The 19,438-nt window shown below is 51.3% G+C and overlaps 1 protein-coding gene across 1 annotated transcript in view; it reads left to right on the forward strand.

The window, feature by feature from the left end:
• Positions 1-208: 208 nt before the first annotated feature.
• Positions 209-19,438, forward strand: part of LOC144160812 (uncharacterized) — a 28,648-nt gene continuing 9,418 nt past the window's right edge. The window contains exons 1-4 of the mRNA XM_077691966.1: positions 209-2,200; positions 6,529-7,486; positions 9,146-9,265; positions 16,452-16,595. Coding sequence (XP_077548092.1) covers positions 209-2,200; positions 6,529-7,486; positions 9,146-9,265; positions 16,452-16,595 — 3,214 coding nt within the window. The remainder of the gene's footprint in view (positions 2,201-6,528; positions 7,487-9,145; positions 9,266-16,451; positions 16,596-19,438) is intronic.

Here is a 19,438-nt window from a genome sequence, read left to right on the forward strand (position 1 = left end):
TCCACACGCTGTGTGTGTGTGTTGTAAATAAATGAGATGGGCGCAGGCAGAGGGCGATAGCGGGGGGAAGAAGACGAAGCTACGCCCACTGCCTCGCTCACAGTTGGTTCCATCGCCTTACGAGAACGGGTGTCTGGGTCTGCCTTCCCTCTTGGATCCTCCACACGCTGGTGCCGAAAACCCGCCCAGGCTCCCGGTTCCTTCCTTCATGGAGCACGAACGCCGAGTTCGGGGGTCCCTGCGCGCCGCCATCACGAAGGCGATCGCCGCGCTTGACGCTCTCCTCGAGGATCCCGCTGCCCCCGAGACCCGAATTCAGGGCTACGTCACCCTACTTACTGAGAAGCAGACAGAGCTGCGCGCCCTGGACGCCAAGATCCAGGCTCAACTCTCGGACGAGGCCTTTCAGGCGGACTACGCCACAGCATGGGACTACGAGCTCAGCATTTGCGAAATTCGGGCCCGCGTGCACACCGCCCGATCTTCATCTTCTGCCGTCTCCGGTCCCTCGACCTCCGCTGCTGGTGGACATACGCTAGATCGAAGGGTGAGCGAATCCACGGCTGCTCCCGCCGTGCCAGTTCCCCGCGTCGCCCTCCCCAAGCTGCAGATTGCACCATTCTCTGGGGACCGTCGCGATTGGCAGGGGTTCTGGGAACAATTCGACGCTACCATCCATGCAAACCAACACTTGACGAAAATCGATAAATTCAAGTACCTCCGCTCGTACATGACCGGCCCCGCTAAGACCGCGATTGAGGGCATCAGGCTTGCAGAGGATGGATACGACGCTGCGATCAAGATCCTTACAGACCGTTTTGGTCGCAGAGACCTATTGATGGCGGATCATGTCGATGCCCTCCTCTCCATAACTCCAGTGAAGACCTCTGCGGACGTCGCGGGGCTGCGGCGCTTGCATGACGACATCAGCTTTCGCCTAAACGCTTTGGAGGCACTAGGTATCGCGCCCGACCGGTACGCCGTCATAATCCACCGGGTCCTGCTGAAGGCGTTGCCGCATGACATCGCTCTTCTTTACCGGCAACGGATGAAGGAATCAGCCGCGAATGAGGTGAACGGGGATGCGAAGCAAGTTCAGGAGATCTTGGATTTTCTCCGTATTCAGGTGGAAATTCGGGAAGAAGGGTACATGGACAGCACCGGTCCTCAGGTTCGACGCCCTCCAGCACCCCGGCCGACACCGCATGAGGAGTTTTCTCCACCGTCAGCCGCAGCGCTACATGCGGAGTCATCGCCGCCTCCTCGTGGTGACTGTTGCCCCCTTTGTGACGGGCGAGGCCATGGGATCCCGCAATGCACCACGAATGTGCCACCAGAGGAGAAGCGACGGCGACTGCAAGCAGGAAGACATTGCTTCCGGTGCGGCAAGCAGAATCACATTGCACGTGCTTGCCAGACTGCTAGAACGTTGTCCTGCAGCCGCTGTTCACGCCGGCATCTAACGTCACTCTGCGACGTGGCTCAGCCAGGTTCCGCGCACGCTACCAGGTCGTCCCACTCGGCTGGTCAAGGGGGCCCGCCCACAGTGCCCAAACCGTCACATGCGGCATCGTCGGTGGTTACAGCGTCAACTAGAAGCACACGGCCCACTCCAGTCTACCTGCAGACTTGCCGCGCATGGGCGACGGGTCCCAACGGTCAGCTTCTGGTGAGGGTTCTGCTAGACACGGGCAGCCAGCGGACGTTCGTTCGGCGTGACGTTTCGCGCGCTCTGGGCTACTCCGTTGAAGGCGTTGAGGACCTCAAGCTGGTCACATTCGGCAAGAGCCACCACGCAGCAGCGGAGAAGTATCCTCGCGTGTCAGTCACGGTGGCCAGCCAGAACAACGGCAAGCAGGTGGTCATCGACGCCCTCGAGGTCCCAAGTATCTGCGTCGTTACGAGTCCCCCAATCACCGATGACACGCTTAGACTGATGTACGACCATGGTCTTTTCGCCGCTGACACTTCGCCCGCGTCGGCTTACATGGATGACCACATCAGCATCCTAATTGGGTCAGATTTCTACTGGAAAGTTACCTCGGGGAACATTTCACGGCTGACTCCGCACCTGACCGCCGTCGAAACAATGTTCGGCTGGACTCTCCAGGGTGCACACTCCGACGAAACTGGCTGGACTTCGGGATCATCTAGTGCTTTATTCCTGGCCCTCATGGAGCCCTCGCTGGATGACGAAGCGGCAGATAACGAGTTATCGTCACTCCCAGGCAGCACAGGACTGTTCGGCCTAAAACAGGCCGGTGTACTTTGGCCGGTGATTTTCTGTCCGGCCGTTTTCCGGCAGCCATGTTCGGCCCATGTCCAAATGTGGGCCTTTTGGCCGTATACGGCCGTACTCCGATGGCTGTCCAACGGCCAGTGTCCGTCGGCCAGTCGACCGGCTTACAGTCATACGGCCAGATTCCAGCCGTAGGGCTCCGGCCATTCCAAAGCCACCCGTGTACGGCCGAAGTACGTCCGCCGGAGGACAGCCGAGATGCGGTCGTCGGACTCCAGCCGGACTACAGCTACCGGAAATACGGCCGTGCTACGGGCATTGGAGTTCAGCCACAGTACGTTAGCTGTACTGAGGCCGGTCACTGCATGTCGCGCAAGCAGATGACTCATTTGCGCAGTGCAGAAGCAGCACAAACCCAGCATTTTGGGTCCAATGCAGCCACATCAAAGTGAGTTCGCGCGCAAGCACCAGCCGTCAAGCTTTCAGCGCAGCTTTGCTTAATTACCAGCCTCAGTTGACAGCAAAATTCATTTATTAAACAGTGCTCACAAATTGTCGGTCCTTTAATGGCTGTGCCTCTTTTACTGCCGAACACAGAAAATATTCAGTTCTTTGTAGAGCTTGAATAGATGTATTGTCCAGATCCTGATATCCTCTGTGGGGCGGCTTACCTGTAATAAACGGGGAAAGAGGAGGGGGGGGAGCGGAGGGCGCATACTTTAGTGGGTTGAATTTCAGAGAGATAAATTGCGCCGCTTTTAGCCAATTTCTTTTAGGGCAATATTCCGGAACACTTTCATGCTATGACTACATAAACTATTTTTATAACAGTTGCTTGACCAATTTTGATGTATATAAAACCGGCGTAAATGCCTTTACGAAGCGTTTTGGTTCTCAACAAAACACTCAGGAGCATTTAATATAACTCCTTCACAAAAAAGTATGTCCAGTTTTTTGCCCATTTTTCTTGCAAAGACATTTTCTACTCGATCAACTTTTCTGATGATCTTGCGCAGGGCTGATCCTAAGAAGGAGCGAACAAATATTTTCATTTTCAATCTATTTTAATGTTGTTTTCATGAGTGTACGTCCACACCACTCAATAGTCCAAAAGAACTTAATTTTCTTCTAATGTCATACTACGTTCAAAAAATTCTAGACCCGTCGCGAATGACGCCCTGCTTCAGGTGGCTGCAGTTGTATCCCTTTGTGTTCACGCAAGGAAAGGCGTAAAATTAGAGTTACATAATTTGTTTCAAACCAATAACATAGCAATGGTAGCATGTATACAGGAAACCTTGCATACTGCAACGAATAGGGCAATAAATATTTTGTTGGTCAAGGTTGAATGCGTAGGGTTCTCATCTCAACCCGTCGGAGGCAAACTTGCGCCTCTGGAAGTTTATTTATTTATTTATTTATTTATTTATTTATTTATTTATTTATTTATTTATTTTTATTTATTTATTTATTCATTGTTTTATTATTTATTTATTTATTTATTTATTTATTTGATACCTGCTTTCCTTTGCATGCATTACAGAAGGGAGATACATAACACTAAGCATTAAATATGAGACAAAATAACAAAATAATTCTACAAAGCGTGCTGAAAATCGCCAATATAAACAGTTAATGCAGTCATACGTGGAAGATAATTACACTGCAGTATTGATGTAAAATAAAATAAATCGCGCAAGGCGTCACCTTTAAAGAAAAGTTAATAATTTGCTTTAAGCTAGCGGTCCCACTTTGAGATATGTAGAATGGCGCTTGGACATACTTCTCCCCTTCTACAACAGTTTTCGAATAATAGATATTACGAAAAAAGTTAAACCTGTGGTTTCGTCTGTGATCTTTCACGTCCTGCCATTTCAGTTTACTTTTACTTTCTCTCATGCTAAGTTGAGCGTGCCAAACTTTCTCATGCTAAGTTGAGCGTGCCAATTACCTAATACGAATTGCACTGACATATTCTGTATGTTTTCGAGTGTATCAACGAGCTCTTTGGTGTAGGGATCCACGAAAACACATGCGTACTCCAAGATTGAGCGCACATGAGTGAAATACGGTTCTTCTTTTCAGTTAGATGGAGGTTCACTGAAATTTCGTCTCAGAAAGCCAAAAACATATGCAGCTGTAACTTTTATGGTGTGAACCTGCCTATTTAACCTCTAACCACTCCCTAAATAAACTCCTAGGTATTCATAGTCCTCGGCCGTTGTCACAGCAGCATAATGTACGGTATACGTATCCAATTGGAATGAAGGTTTTCTTGTAAAGGTGCCGTTAACACACTGTTTAACATCCAAAAACTTTTCTGAATCAGCACACCAGGATGTTATTAAATGCGAATAAAGCTGCAGGTATACGGAATCACGTTCATTCGCTATAGTCCGGTTAACTACACAGTACTTTTGAACAAAGCTATAGGGCCAATAGTAATAACAATGCAAAAACCAATTCATTCAGTTCATAGGATGAAATGTACCACGCAGAAGGTGATATGCAACACCATCATTTGCTTTTCTGCAGTCCAAGAATATACAGTCAAGCACTTTAAGCTTATCTATTGCAAGAGCCAAATCGTGCGTGAACTCAACAATCTGCGTTGAGCAAGAAAATCCTGACAAAATCCGTGTTTGCTAGGATGCTGGCGATTATGTTTACCCAAATGAGTCATGTCCCAAGAGTAGCTAAGCTCACCTTCAAACATCAGAACTAAATTAACAGCTAGGCTTCGCCAGTGACAAGGCTCTGTTGTTATCGCAAATTTAAAATAATTTGTTTTTCTAAATAGGCAGTCGTAAAATCTCCTGAAGTAACATAGTGCAGGGCATGAAGTTGATCCTACCAATGCACGAGCGAGTCTCTTCTACGTTTATCACCAACAACATAGTGCAACATTACTTGTCGCAGTTTAATTGTAAGCAGAATAACTTGCGCTTTTGCTCGCACTTGCCTTTCTTTGGTGGGGAGTCCTTGACATGGTGGCGGTTTAGCTCCTGCGTGGTTGCCGCTTGCTCGACGCCCTTGAAGGCCAGTTATTTTGGTGAACCATCTCCATCTCGGATCGGACATCTCTGCCGGGTCGATGTCTCCAATGCTCTCCATTTCTTGAGCGGGCGAATAGCCTCGAGATGATGCGTCGACGAAGCCGGAGGCAGAAGCGTGGTAGCGGCGATGACTGGCGAGGCTTAGCTCACCCGTCGGTGTGGCACAGTCTTCTTGTGGCAATAAATGACATTTCGATGGCCTAAAAGGTTCCCTGCTAATGTCCAGTGAGTCCTTGTACGTTGCCCGTTCACCGAGAACACTCAATACTGTTTGACAAACGATGTTCGTTCATTTAAAACGTAGAAACACGGAGCGGATGAAAAACGCGTCCCCGTCGTTCGGCTCCCTAACGGCTCTTTGTCCCCCCAGAAAAAAACAGGTCGGTCTCCTTCCAAACACGTCTGTGCATGAATTCTCGGCGCCCAGGCGCGAGCCGTTGTTCGGCTGGATGCCGTTTGCCGAAAAAAGGACGTATAACCAGATACCTTACGTAGGCCGGTCTCCTCTTGAACACCGGTTGCCAAATATTCTGTGGCCATTCGCTGGCCGTAATTCGGCCGAAGACAGCTAACCGAATGCAAAACGTATATTCTGGGGCCGTACGTCCGCAGGACGCGCGGTTCACCGTTGAAACAACGAATGCACGGCCGCCGCGCTCCGGCCGGTCTCCTTTCGAACACCAACTGCCGCAAGAATACGCATATTCTGTGGCCGGTCGCTTGCCGTGCTTCGGCCGATTACCGCTTCCCGAAGAAAAAACGGATGCCCTAAGGCCGTACTTAGGCCGTTCTCTTTCTCAACATCGGCAGCCGTAAGAGAACTGAATATCTGGCAGCCGGTTAGCTGCCGTTGTGCGTCCGGACACGGGCGGACGGAAAAATGCCGAAGCGCTGGTTGCCGAATGTTGGCCGTTCAACGCATGATCAGTGGCTGCCAGAACCTGGATGCTGGCCGGACATGCCAGAAAGCGGCCATTGACGGGCCGGTCTTGGGGCACACTTTCTGTGCCGCCTGGGCTGTGGCGACTGGATGCTATCGGGATCAAAGAAAGACCTGATGCGTCAGTGCTGGACCGCGCGGCCGTAGAGCAATTCGAGAGTGACGTGAGGAAGAATGGCGTACGGTACGAGGTTCCACTCATGATCCAGGAGCCAGGGCTGGACGCCAGCGCTGACAACTATAGGCTCGCAGAACAGCGGTTGCGTGTGCAGATGTGGCGCTTTCGTGGTCAGCCTGAGCTGCTCTCCCAGTACGACAATGCAATACGGACGTATTTCAACGACGGCCATGCCGAACGAGTTCCCGAGCATGACGGCGACCAACGCTCGACAACCAGGTACTACATGCCGCATCACGGTGTGGTTCGTCGGGACGCCGTCACAACCAAGCTAAGGGTGGTCTTCGATGCCTCGTCACATGTTTCGGGGCAACCTTCGCTGAACAGCATTCTCTGTAAGGGGCCCAAGTTGGATGCGGACCTGTTAAGGCTCATTCTTAAATTCAGGTGCTATCCCGTGGTCATGGTCGCAGATATAAAGAAGGCCTACCTCCAGATGATTGTTCGGGAACAGGACAGGGACGCGCTACGTTTTTTGTGGGTGGAGCGCCTTCCTACACCGAATGAGCCCTTTCCTCCAGTAGTGAAGTGGCGAATGACACGGGTTCCTTTTGGTGCGAGATCGAGTCCCTTTTTGCTCGCCGCCACTTTGCACCATCATCTGCGAGTCTCACAAAAGTTTCCGGACACCGCCGCCATCTTGCGAGAGTCTTTCTATGTCGACGACCTCATCATTGGCATGGACGACGTCGACCGAGCTCATCAGATATATTCGGAAGCAAAGGCTGTAATGGCCGAAGCCGGAATGGAGCTCCGAAAATGGGCTTCCAACATCTCTTCCCTGCGGGACTTGTTCATAAGAGATAAGCTCGCATTGGAGGATGAAGGTGGCGACGCCACCACAATGAAAGTTATCGGGGTGAGCTGGAACCGCATTGACGACACGCTGCTCATCAGCACAGGAAACGTGGCCGCGTTTATCAACACCAAGCCCACAACCAAGCGAACCCTGCTACAAACATTTGCAAGAATCTACGATCAGCTAGGCTTCTTGGCACCATTCACGGTCCGGGCAAAGGTTATATTTCAAGATTTATGGAAGCTGCGGCACCCATGGGACAGTCCTCTACAACGTGAGCAACTCACCGCCTGGAACGCATGGTGCTCCGAACTAACCGAGCTGCAACACCTTTGTTTGCCACGAAACGTATCAGACAACCAAGGTTACCCGGAGCAGTCCATCGAAATCCACTTCTTCGCGGACGCTAGCCCGCGAGCATATGGCACAGCTGTCTACGTCCGCCGACGCTCCGCGCATGGTGACCCGTTTGAGGCAAATCTGCTGATCAGCAAAGGTCGTGTGGCCCCTATCAAGGCGACGACGTTGCCTCGCCTCGAGCTCCTTGCCTGCCTCATCGCAGCGCGCCTTTACAACTACCTAATGCGAGTTCCTCGCCTATCAGCCACACGTGCGTTCTTCTGGTCGGACGCGCAGATTGCCGTACACTGGATATGCGGGGAACCTAGCCGGTGGCCACCCTTCGTCCGAAATCGCGTCGAAGAGATCCAGCGCCTGACCAAGGGATGCAGATGGGGGCATTGCAGCAGCAAGGACAATCCTGCTGACCTCATCACACGCGGAATAAGTGCAACAGTCCTCAGAACCTCAGAGCTTTGGTGGCATGGACCATCATGGATCACCCACACAGAAAACCTGTGGCCATTGAACCAGCCCCAGGAAGCCGCTGACTTCGTCGACCCGTCACCAGCCTTGGCGTCATCTTGCCCGGTGGGGTCTTCGCCACCGGAACCGCTATGCCAAATTTCAGATTACAGCCGCTACTCACGGCTACTTAGAGTGACGGCCTGGGTTCGACGCTTCGTAAACAACGCTTTACCGCAACGTCCATCGATGACCGGGCCACTGGTTGCTAACGAAGTCCAAGAAGCTGAACTGTACTGGATTCTCCAGGTACAGCAGGAAGCATTCCCCCAAGACCAGGAAGCTCCATCAAACAGCCAGCTTGGTGTGGGGACTTCCCGACTGCTTCGTCTACAGCCCTTTTTGGACTCCGCTGGCGTTATCCGCGTGGGGGGACGACTACACTGCTTACAATCTCCTTTCGAAGTGCGACATCCGATCATTCTGCCCGGAAAGAACGATTTAACACGGCTGCTTATTCTGGCAACCCACGAGCGCCTATTGCACGCTGGAATAGAAGCCACGCTCGCAGAGATCCGCCAGCGCTATTGGATCATTCGAGGGCGCCAGACAGTGAAGAAAGCCCTCCACCAGTGCTTGCCGTGCCGAAGGCGCAGGCTGACACCGGAGACAGCACCGACGGCACCATTACCACGTGACCGCATAACGGAAACAAGCCCGTTCTCTATTGTGGGCGTCGACTTCTGCGGTCCTCTGTACTGCCGTACCAACGACCCTTCCAAAGTTAAAGCATACGTCGCCGTATTCTCGTGCGGCGTCACGCGGGCTCTACACCTGGAATTGACGACGGGGATGCCAGCGTCAAGTTTCTTGCTCGCCTTCAGGCGCTTCATTGCTCGCCGCGGAATACCTGCCACGGTATACTCCGATAACGCCCTCGCTTTTAAACACTGTGCGAAGTCCTTCCATTCCCTCACCGACGCCACACTCCAAGATTTTTGCAGTGGAAAGCGCATTGTTTGGAAATTCAACGTAGAGAAGGCACCGTGGTGGGGCGGTTGGTGGGAACGAGTGATTCGGGTAACGAAAGAGACGCTGAGACGTACCCTTGGGCGCAACTCTCTGACAGCTGAGGAACTGGCAACCACGTTGTGTGAAGTGGAGGCGGTTATCAACAGCCGGCCCTTGACGTACCTGACCACGGATGCCGACGGACCTCATCCCATAACGCCGGCTCACTTCTGGCTCGGCAAGCCGAACACGCACCTCCCCCAGAACCTCGGGCCATTCGAGCCATCGTCGACAAGCTCCGGGTTGACACGCCGCTGGAGGCACCGACAGAACGTCACAAATCGCCTATGGCAAAGATGGCGGAATGAATACCTGCTGCTTCTGCGGTCCGCTCACGAAGCGCCCTCACATCCGTTACACCAACTCGCAGTCGGAGACGTGGTTGTAGTGCACGATGAAAGATACGCCCCAACGTTTTGGAGACTCGGCCGTGTGGCCAAGTTGCTACCCGGACGCGACGGAATCGCCCGCTCCTGTGTACTCCGCCTGTCAACTGGTCAAGAAATCAGGCGGCCCATTCAACGGCTCTACTTCCTTGAAGCTAACCCTTAGATTTCTTGGCGGGCCGGGGAGTGTGTAGAAAATAAAGGTGGAATGGGTGGTTGAGACAAGCGAAGGCAGGGGGCGCGGCACGATCAGAAGATGAAGATCGGCCGCGCTCGCGTGCTCGAGCTTGAGTGTTCCGTGACCACCACGAGAACCGGACGTCTGGGTCCTGCTTTCCTTGCTTGATCCGCCACAATACAGTCCATATCATCCGAGCAAAAGAAAGATGCCTGGATTTCCTCCATGTTCAAATTCCTCTCAGGCTCATCGGCGAAAGGTGCATCTCGAAATCTACGCCGGCAAGCGTCGCACTTCGCAATTCGTGACGGTCTGCTGTTTCGACGCAACTACCAACCGGAAAATCGCAAGTGGCTCCTAGTAATTCCGCGCCACCTACGTGCAGAAATATGCGCATATTTTCACGACGAGCCGCACTGCGCCCATGCTGGTGTACCCAATACCTACCAACATTTGCGCCTGCGGTACTACTGGCGCGGCATGTACCGTTTCGTTCGTCAGTTCGTTCGTTCCTGTGTGCACTGCCAACGCCGCAAATCTCCACCTCGCCAAGGAATTGAACCTCGACAACCTTTACCATGTCCAGAACGACCCATCGACCGCGTCGGCATCGACATCTATGGGCCTCTCCCTTGCACAGCAGCTGGAAACAGGTGGGTTGTTGTCGCTGTTGACCACGTGACCAGATATGCAGAGACGGCAGCACTGCCGGCGGCAACTGCGCGTGAAGTTGCCTCTTTCCTCCTTCGGCACTTCATTCTACGTCATGGAGCGCCTAGAGAACTACTCAGTGACAGAGGGAAGGGTTTCTGTCTTAAGTTATAGAAGCCCTCCTCACAGCCTGCCGCACCATCCATCGCACCACAACGGCGTACCACCCACAGACCAATGGTCTGTGGGTGGTACGAACGTTTCAACCGGACGCTGGGGGATATGCTCGCAATGTACCTGGCATCTGATCATTCTAATTGGGACACCATCCTTCCTTTTGTTACATATGCGTATAATACCGCCACGCAAGCCACGACTGGCTTCTCTCAGTTTTTCCTTTTGTATGAACGCGAGCCCTCTTGTACGCTGGACACAATACTTCATTATAGCCCTGATGACTCAGAGTGCACGCCCATCTCATACGTCCCGAACCATGCCGAAGAATGCCGCCAACTGGCACGTTCACTAACCAAGGAAGACCAACATCGACAGAAGACACAGCATGACGAAAAGACCTCTGCACCAAGCTTCTTACCCGGATCACTTGTTTGGCTGTGGGTGCCAACGACTGCTTCTGGATTGAGCAGTAAGCTCATTTCGCGATACGATGGTCCCTACCGTGTCATCAAACGCACCTCCCCTGTCAATTACATTGTCGAGCCCGTTGCCCATCCCCCCACCAGCGACGCCGCGGCCGTGATATAGTACATATCCAGCGTCTCAAGCCTTACGTTGAGCCTCTCACCATTTCGACTCCCTGATCGACAGGATGGCTCTTTTTCCCAGGGGGCAATTGTAAGGATGTTCATCGCCAGCGCAATTCACGAAATTCACGAAGAAGCATCCGGAGTATAGGCAGCACTGTCCACTCGCCATGAGAGGGTACGTGCCTGCCGAAACAGTAGAGCATCATCATCGCAGTCAAGTGACAACAATACACGGCAGCCGCATCGCGAACGCTTGGAAGGAAGAAGAAGCTGTTTCTCGCTTTTGCTCTGGGTCAACACGACAGAGCGAACTGCGTGCTCCTGACTCCTTGAGCTGACTTTGTGGTCTCCCAGTCCGTCGGCCTTGGAATAAATCCTCCTTACAATATATATATATATATATATAGCGTATGTATGAAGTACGATGGGGCCGGTAAAAAATATACAGTGAAAGAGAAGACTAAAGGATAACGAACGAAAATGTATTAACGTTTCGGCTTCGGAGAAGCCTTCGTCAGAATAAAAACAAATTGCAAGTGAACTGGCTTATAAAGCAGCAGGAGCCAATCACAGTAAACATGGTGACACGTGTTGTGTTAGGCAGGACGACAGCAGTTGATAAACAAATGATTTCATATCAAGGCTAACATGATTTAAAAAAAACCAGGTCACTAACACTGGCAAGATACAGTGACAGCTGTGCAAAAAAGGTAGATAGAGTAACGGGAAATGGGTGTAGGAAAAGGGCAGTGGATGAAAAACAAAAGTTCTACTTAACAGCGGAGTCAACAATAATATATACCATGCAGAGCGGGCAAAAAAGAGAAAAAGATAAAACAGTAACATCTGAACAGTCAACCTGTCGTAAGGAGTGCAGTATAGATAGCATCACTTGTCTACCTGCTACCGGAAGCAGGTAGATTCTATCTACTGCCAAAAATACATAAAAAAGATAATCCAGGTCGTCCGATCGTATCCGGAATTGGCACAGTGACAGAAAAACTATCCCTTTATGTAGACTCGCTTATAAACAATATCCCACCTAAGTTCCCTTCATTTGTAAAAGACACAAACCATTTTTTAAATGATATCGTGGAACTCGACATTCCACCCGGTTCGCTGCTCGTGACTTTGGACGTAGCCTCATTGTACACTAATATACCTCACGATGATGGCATACGAGCTGTCGTTGAAACATATGAAGCCTTCTGCGAATCAAGTCCAGTTGATGGTGACACACTGGCAACGTTGTTAAAACTGATTCTCGAGCTAAATAACTTTGAATTCGATAATGCACACTATATTCAGATAAATGGTACTTCAATGGGAACGAGGGTGGGACCAAGCTATGCTAATATTTTCATGTGTTCTCTCGAAACACCATACCTGGATAAATGCGCTCTCAAGCCCTTCTATTATAAACGCTTCATAGACGACGTTTTTATAATTTGGCAACACGGCGAAAATGAACTTCTCTCCTTCATCTCTGGTTTTAACAACTGCCTCCCCCGTATCTCCTTTTCGCACCAGTATTCGGCTGAAGTAATCAACTTTCTTGACGTCACAGTGACAGTTAAGGATGCGAAACTAAGTACAAATCTTTATAGAAAGCCCACAGACCGCCATCAGTACCTCCACTTCGAGAGCAGTCATGTAAAACATAATAAGACTAGTATACCTTACAGCCAAGCGGTTCGTTTTAAAAGGATATGCTCGCAAGAATCCGACTTCAATCAAAACTGCGCAGTACTCCGTGCCGCCCTGACTAGACAAAAATACCCAACCCAGATTATTGACGATGCAGTGACACGAGCAAGCATGCTTGATCGCAACGCACTTTTACTCCCGACGACACAGCCTCGCACTCAGCAAACCACTAATCTGGTACTCGGTTATTCATCATCAGCCCATAAAGTAACATCAATTCTTAAGAAGCACCATAACATACTTATGCAAAGCCAGAGGCTCCAACGCATTTTTCAAGATCCGCCTCGCGTAGTCTATCGTCGAGCACCGAACCTACGCGATTCACTCACTTCGTCTAAGACCACTCGCCCACCTTGCATTGGCTGCCAACCCTGCCAAAAACCGCGATGTCAAATTTGTCCCCAAATGACGACAACTGCCACAGCCAGCAGTACAGCTTCCAATTTCACACTGAACATAAAAGGTAATTTTACTTGCGAAACCGAAAACGTGGTTTATCTGCTCGAGTGTACCAAATGCCGGCTTCAGTATATTGGCCAGACCCGCACGTCTTTTAGACTTCGTTTTAATAATCACAAGTCGCATATTAAGACCCTCCCGAACCTGCCGTTGTCCCAACATGTCAACGTAGTTGGTCATTCATTCAACAAAATAAAAGCAACAATTCTTGAATCCGGTTTCCGCTCACATCATGATAGGGAAGTCAGGGAATCGTATCTTATTCACAAATTCAAATCTATGAAATCGGGTTTAAATGAAAGCGTTGGCGCGCTGGCTTTCTTGTCGCACTGATCGCGTCTGTGTAACCTTTTTACTGCCGTTTACGTAGATATACTTGTGTTTGCATTGGCCCTCGTGTATATGGTTGCGCGCGTGCCACCAACTAAGCATTTCTATCATTTTTTCCGTCTTAGCTTCGGCATTAGCCTGACAAGTGATGCTATCTATACTGCACTCCTTACGACAGGTTGACTGTTCAGATGTTACTGTTTTATCTTTTTCTCTTTTTTGCCCGCTCTGCATGGTATATATTATTGTTGACTCCGCTGTTAAGTAGAACTTTTGTTTTTCATCCACTGCCCTTTTCCTACACCCATTTCCCGTTACTCTATCTACCTTTTTTGCACAGCTGTCACTGTATCTTTCCAGTGTTAGTGACCTGGTTTTTTTTAAATCCTGTTAGCCTTGATATGAAATCATTTGTTTATCAACTGCTGTCGTCCTGCCTAACACAACACGTGTCACCATGTTTACTGTGATTGGCTCCTGCTGCTTTATAAGCCAGTTCACTTGCAATTTGTTTTTATTCTGACGAAGGATTCTCCGAAGCCGAAACGTTACTACATTTTCGTTCGTTACCCTTTAGCCTTCTCTTTCACTGTATATATATATATATATATATATATATATATATATATATATATATATATGTAGGGAGTAGTAGAACTTTGAAGATGGTAGAGAACACAAGAGAAGAAAAACTTCGAACAAGGTAAAAGCACGATTGTGCTTTTGCTTCCCTTGCTTTCCTCAGGGAAGAACTTGCTTCCCTGAGGAAAGCAAGTTCTCTTTGCTGAAACGTAGGCCACAATCGTGCTTTTACCTTGTTCGAAGTTTTTCTTCTCTTGTATATATATATATTGTTTCGAGGATGATGTGGTGAAACCTCGTGGCTGCCGCCTGAGAGACCATGAGGCTATGCGCCCGCGCCATGCCGGCTATGCGCCTAGCGCTGGCAGGGAACGAAGAGGAAGACGAGGATTTGTCTCTCGCTTGTATTGCGACCATCTTGCCGGGCTGGTGACTATTTCCACTAGGACTGATTTTGTGTAAATACCTGTTAATACACCAGTAATCCTTGTGCCTTCCTCGTAACATCTTATGGTGGAGGTTGCGGTCTGATCCCTATCAGTCAAATTCACCCGACACGGAGCAGCGTAGCGGTCGCCACATCGGTCTACAGACCATGTCATCGCCCCAACCGCCGGTTGGAACGGCACCGGTCGTCATCCTGTCCCATCCAAGCGAACCCGGTACGTTCAATGGAACAGATGGCCTCGACGTTGAAGACTGGCTCCGCCGGTATGAGCGAGTTAGTTCTCACAACCGCTGGGACGACACTTTGATGCTGGCGAACGTCTCCTATTCTTTGAGCGGCGCAGCAGAGACTTGGTTCGACACCAATGAGGCCACGGTAACAAGCTGGGACGACTTCAAGCAGAAGCTCCGCGCCATTTTCGGCCAGCCCGAAGCTAACCGCCTTGCTGCCAAAAACAAGTTGGCCTCCCGTGCGCAAACGTCTACTGAATCGTATGTAGCGTACATTCAGGACGTTCTCGCACTGTGTCAAATGGTCGACAACCAGATGTCTGAAGACGACAAAGTAGCGAATGTGTTGAAGGGCATCGCCGACGACGCTTTCCACCTGCTTGTCTGCAAGGACTGCACGAGTGTCGACGCACGAGTGTCGACGAGTGCCGTCGCTTCGAGCAGGCAAAAAGTCGCCGCATCGCGCCGCAGTACGCCCGCCTCCCTAACACTGCCGCGACTTCGTCGTGTGAGGACCTTTCCCCACGCCCTGCTTCGGCAGCTGAGGTTAGTCCTACCCGAACTTCAAGTATCACTCAGGTCGTACGTCGGGGGCTGGAGGCAATGGCCCCGGCACTTTCCTACCAAGCACCTGATAGCGGCATGCATATGCTGCCCCTTATTCAGGCCGTCGTGCGCCAAGAAATTGCGACCATGGGCATTCCTACCACCTGCGCCGCGAATTGCCGCAATGTCCGCCCTAACTCCGCCTTCGCCGAACCGCGGGCTGATTTCGGCTTTCCTCGCTCTCGGACAAGAAACCTCGCTGAATGGCGCACAGCAGACGATAGGCCCAGTTGCTTTAACTGCCGTCGGGTCGGTCATATGGCCCGTTACTGCCGGTCCCGCTGGTTTTCGTCGCGCCCACAGCCCCCTGTTGATTCTTCTCCCGTCGACGCCAGACCTCGCCGCTTCATGAATCCCGGTTCGTCGCCGTATGCCAAAACTTCCGTCCACGCTTCCCGAATCAGCCGTTCTCCATCTCCGCAGCGCCACCAGTCCCGCTCGCCGCAGCCTCGCCGTGTCCAGTCACCGGTTCCGGGCGGACGCACCTCCTCGGAAAACTGAGAAATGCAGCTCCCTGAGGTGACGCTGCATTTTCGACCCCTGACCGAAATCCTCTTCTTACGATACCGGCTCAACATAGCTTACTGGAAGTACAGGTAGACGGTGTGCCCGTCAAGGCCCTCATTGACACTGGTGCGCAAATTTCTATTATGAGTGCTGCCCTTCGTCGTCGTCTTCGTAAAGTACTGACCCCGCCCCTTCTTGTGCTGTGCGTGTCGCTGACGGAGGTACGCCTTTGGTTGCCGGAGTATGTGCTGCCCGTGTCAACATCGCTGACCAACGAACTGTTGTTCTTTTCACAGTGTTGGACCAATGCCCATATGACCGGTCTTGATTTCCTTTCCGCCCACTCTGCCCTAATTGACTGTTCCGAAGGCCTACTCCATCTTGAGCTACCGTGTTCCGACGCCGCGATTGACGAAATTCAGCAGAAGTCACTGCTCGTATCCGCAGACCACATCTGGTTACTACCGTATACTGCCGCTTATGTCCCATTGACGCCGAGCCCTCCTGTTGCAGGTGGCGTATACGAGGTTTCGCCCATTGTTGAGGTGCTCCTCACGCGGAATGTGGCGCTGCCTCACACCCTGGTCACTATAACTGACAACCACGTTGAGCTACCGTTCATCAACTTCGGCCCCTCTGCGCAGCTCCTACCGGAGGGCATGTCTCTCGCAACGATTTCCCTTCTCGAAGACTACCACGTTGCCGCCCTGACCGTCGATGATAACCTTGATCATTCCAACGACGAATCACGAACTCCAAAACCCGACCACTATTACGCTGCGATGATTTCCACCGACTTACCACCCGCACATGCCGGTGAGCTCCTCAATCTCCTATACTCTTACCGAGACATTTTTGACCTTGACAACCGTCCACTCGGTAAGGCAACCGCTGTGAAACATCGCATCAACACCGGCGATGCCAGCCCCATTCACCGAAGGCCTTACCGCGTGTCCCACACTGAACGTAAAATCATCCAGGAGGAAGTGGACACCATGCTCCGCAGAGATATAGTAGAGCCTTCTTCGAGTCCTTGGGCTTCTCCCGTCGTCTTAGTAAAGAAGAAAGATGGCAGCTGGCGTTTTTGTGTCGATTACCGCCACTTAAACAAGATTACCAAGAAAGACGTGTACCCTCTGCCTCGTATAGATGATGCCCTTGATTGCCTCCATAGTGCCAAATACTTCTCCTGCATCGACCTCCGATCCGGATACTGGCAGATTGCGATTGACGACCTTGACCGAGAGAAGACAGCCTTTGTAACACCAGATGGCCTCTATCAATTCAAAGTCATGCCGTTCCGCCTCTACAATGCGCCCGCCACGTTCGAACGCATGATGGACTCTCTATTACATGGCTTAAAGTGGTCCACATGCCTCTGTTACCTAGATGATGTCGTCGTATTTTCCCCCCATTTTGACACTCACATTCACCGACTTGCCGACGTACTTGACGTGTTCCGACGAGCGGGTCTTCAGTTAAACTCGAAGAAATGTCGCTTTGCGCACCGCGAAATAACCATTCTTGGCCACCTTGTTGACGCCAATGGAGTCAGACCTGATCCTGAGAAAATTCGCGCCGTACAGCACTTTCCTAAGCCGCAGTCAACCAAAGATGTGCGCAGCTTTGTGGGCCTGTGCTCACACTTTCGCCGCTTTATAGCGGACTTCGCCACTATCGCCCGTCCCCTCACCGAGAAAACCGCGACTTTTTCTTGGGGCCCCGATCAAGCAGAAGCATTCTCAACCTTGGTTTCTCTGCTTACAGCATCCCCTATATTGGGGCATTTCGACCCATCCGCACGAACGGAGGTCCGGACAGACGCCAGTGGCAACGGCGTAGGTGCCATTCTAGCACAAAAATAACATGGTCGCGAGCGCGTTATTGCATATGCGAGTCGTCTCCTGTCCACATCCGAGCAAAATTATTCGATCACAGAGCGCGAGTGTCTCGCCTTGGTGTGGGCCTTCCTCGTAACAATATATATACACGCCACTATTAACTAATTTGTTACTCTAAAGGTGAACAGACCCCCCCATGCCCCCTTCCTTGTGGCAGCAGTCCTCTGCTGCTGCTGCAAACTTGCCGGCTGTGTGCCGGGCTGCAGCGGCGGCGATCGGCGGGCACGCCGTGCGCAGCCGTGACCACCGCATGCGTGGAACAACAGATTGCGTGCCGTCGGCGGCCGCTCATTTCGGCGCACCCGCGTCAGGGAAACGCCCCGACCTCGATGCGCCGTCGCGGCGGCCGACATGTAGACGGGCTGGGGATGGCGCCGCGAGGCGATACAAGTTACGATCCATTAAAGAATTGGACGCCACGCGGCTTGCGCGCTGTCAGCCTTGCCGCCCAGCGCATGTAAGCGCTGGATGAATGGTAAAGAATGCTCGCTCGCGCACAGTGTTCGTCATGGGCGAAACAGCTCGCTGTTGTGCGTTGCTGACGGCGGCATTGTTTTTCTTTGCAAACTTGTTCCATTTATTAGTGCAATGCATGCATTGCACTAATATGATTGTTTGCATCTCAGGGCGCGCTCGGTAACCTTAAGTCTCCTCGTGTGCACTTGCACAGTTCATACGATTCACTGCGGGAGGTAATATGTCAAGTTGGTGGGTAAGGCACGTTTTCATTACCGCGTGGAAAGTTTGGCGTTTAAGGTTTCATTTAAGGCAAATGAAAATACCGCATAATATAGGCTACATAATATAGGCTAATATAGGCTAGACTAACATTGTGAACGTTATGAACCATTGGTCAGTGAATGCAGCCAACCTTCAGATTATGCGGTCGAGAGGGCCGCTCATGGATATTTCCGGTGGGCGCCTATATACGGCACAACAAAAACAAGTCCCCGAAACGGGGATGTCTGCTATTATTGCGTGAGCAAGAGAAACGTCAGAAAATTTGCAGCGTCAATTCGCGTTATTCTTTAAAGAGCGGGCGATGAAAAATATAAAAATTAAAGCCGTTCCCCTGAATGCGAAAGCTCTCCCATTGCGGAGTAGTAATTTGTCAGAGATGCAGTGGTGCCCTCGCGTGAGTAGTTTCAGCGTTAACGTGGTGTTGGTACCGACAGAAGCCCCTGAAAAGGCCTCTGTAACGAGACACCACAATGAGTTCTCGTTATTTTAAGGTAATTAATGCCTCAACGCATGACTTTTTTCCCGTTTTTGTTATCGTGTGCTCGTTTGCGGCCTACCAACGGCGGCCTCCGTGGCAACGATGCAGCGCAAAGGTCTCCCCCGACACCCTGCATGCGAGCAACGAGTGTGGCGCAATGAGATTGACATCTGCCTCGTTACGCGTCGAACTGGCGTCCGACACCGACCAGTGGGAAGCGGGAAGCCGCTGTTCGGGCGCGTCGCACCGTCACAAGGGGTGCTAGATACCGGACGAGCTACGACGACAACCCAGCCACCAAAGTGTTCAGCACGTAAAATAGTCGTAAGTGAGCGCGCGGGGATGTGTGCACTCGGGAGGAGAGACAGCGCCATTTCCAG

The sequence above is a fragment of the Haemaphysalis longicornis genome, unplaced genomic scaffold (assembly GCF_048455015.1).
Source record: "Haemaphysalis longicornis isolate Haplotype H1 unplaced genomic scaffold, Haemaphysalis longicornis Haplotype H1 scaffold_11, whole genome shotgun sequence".
In the NCBI taxonomy this organism is placed as follows: domain Eukaryota; kingdom Metazoa; phylum Arthropoda; class Arachnida; order Ixodida; family Ixodidae; genus Haemaphysalis; species Haemaphysalis longicornis.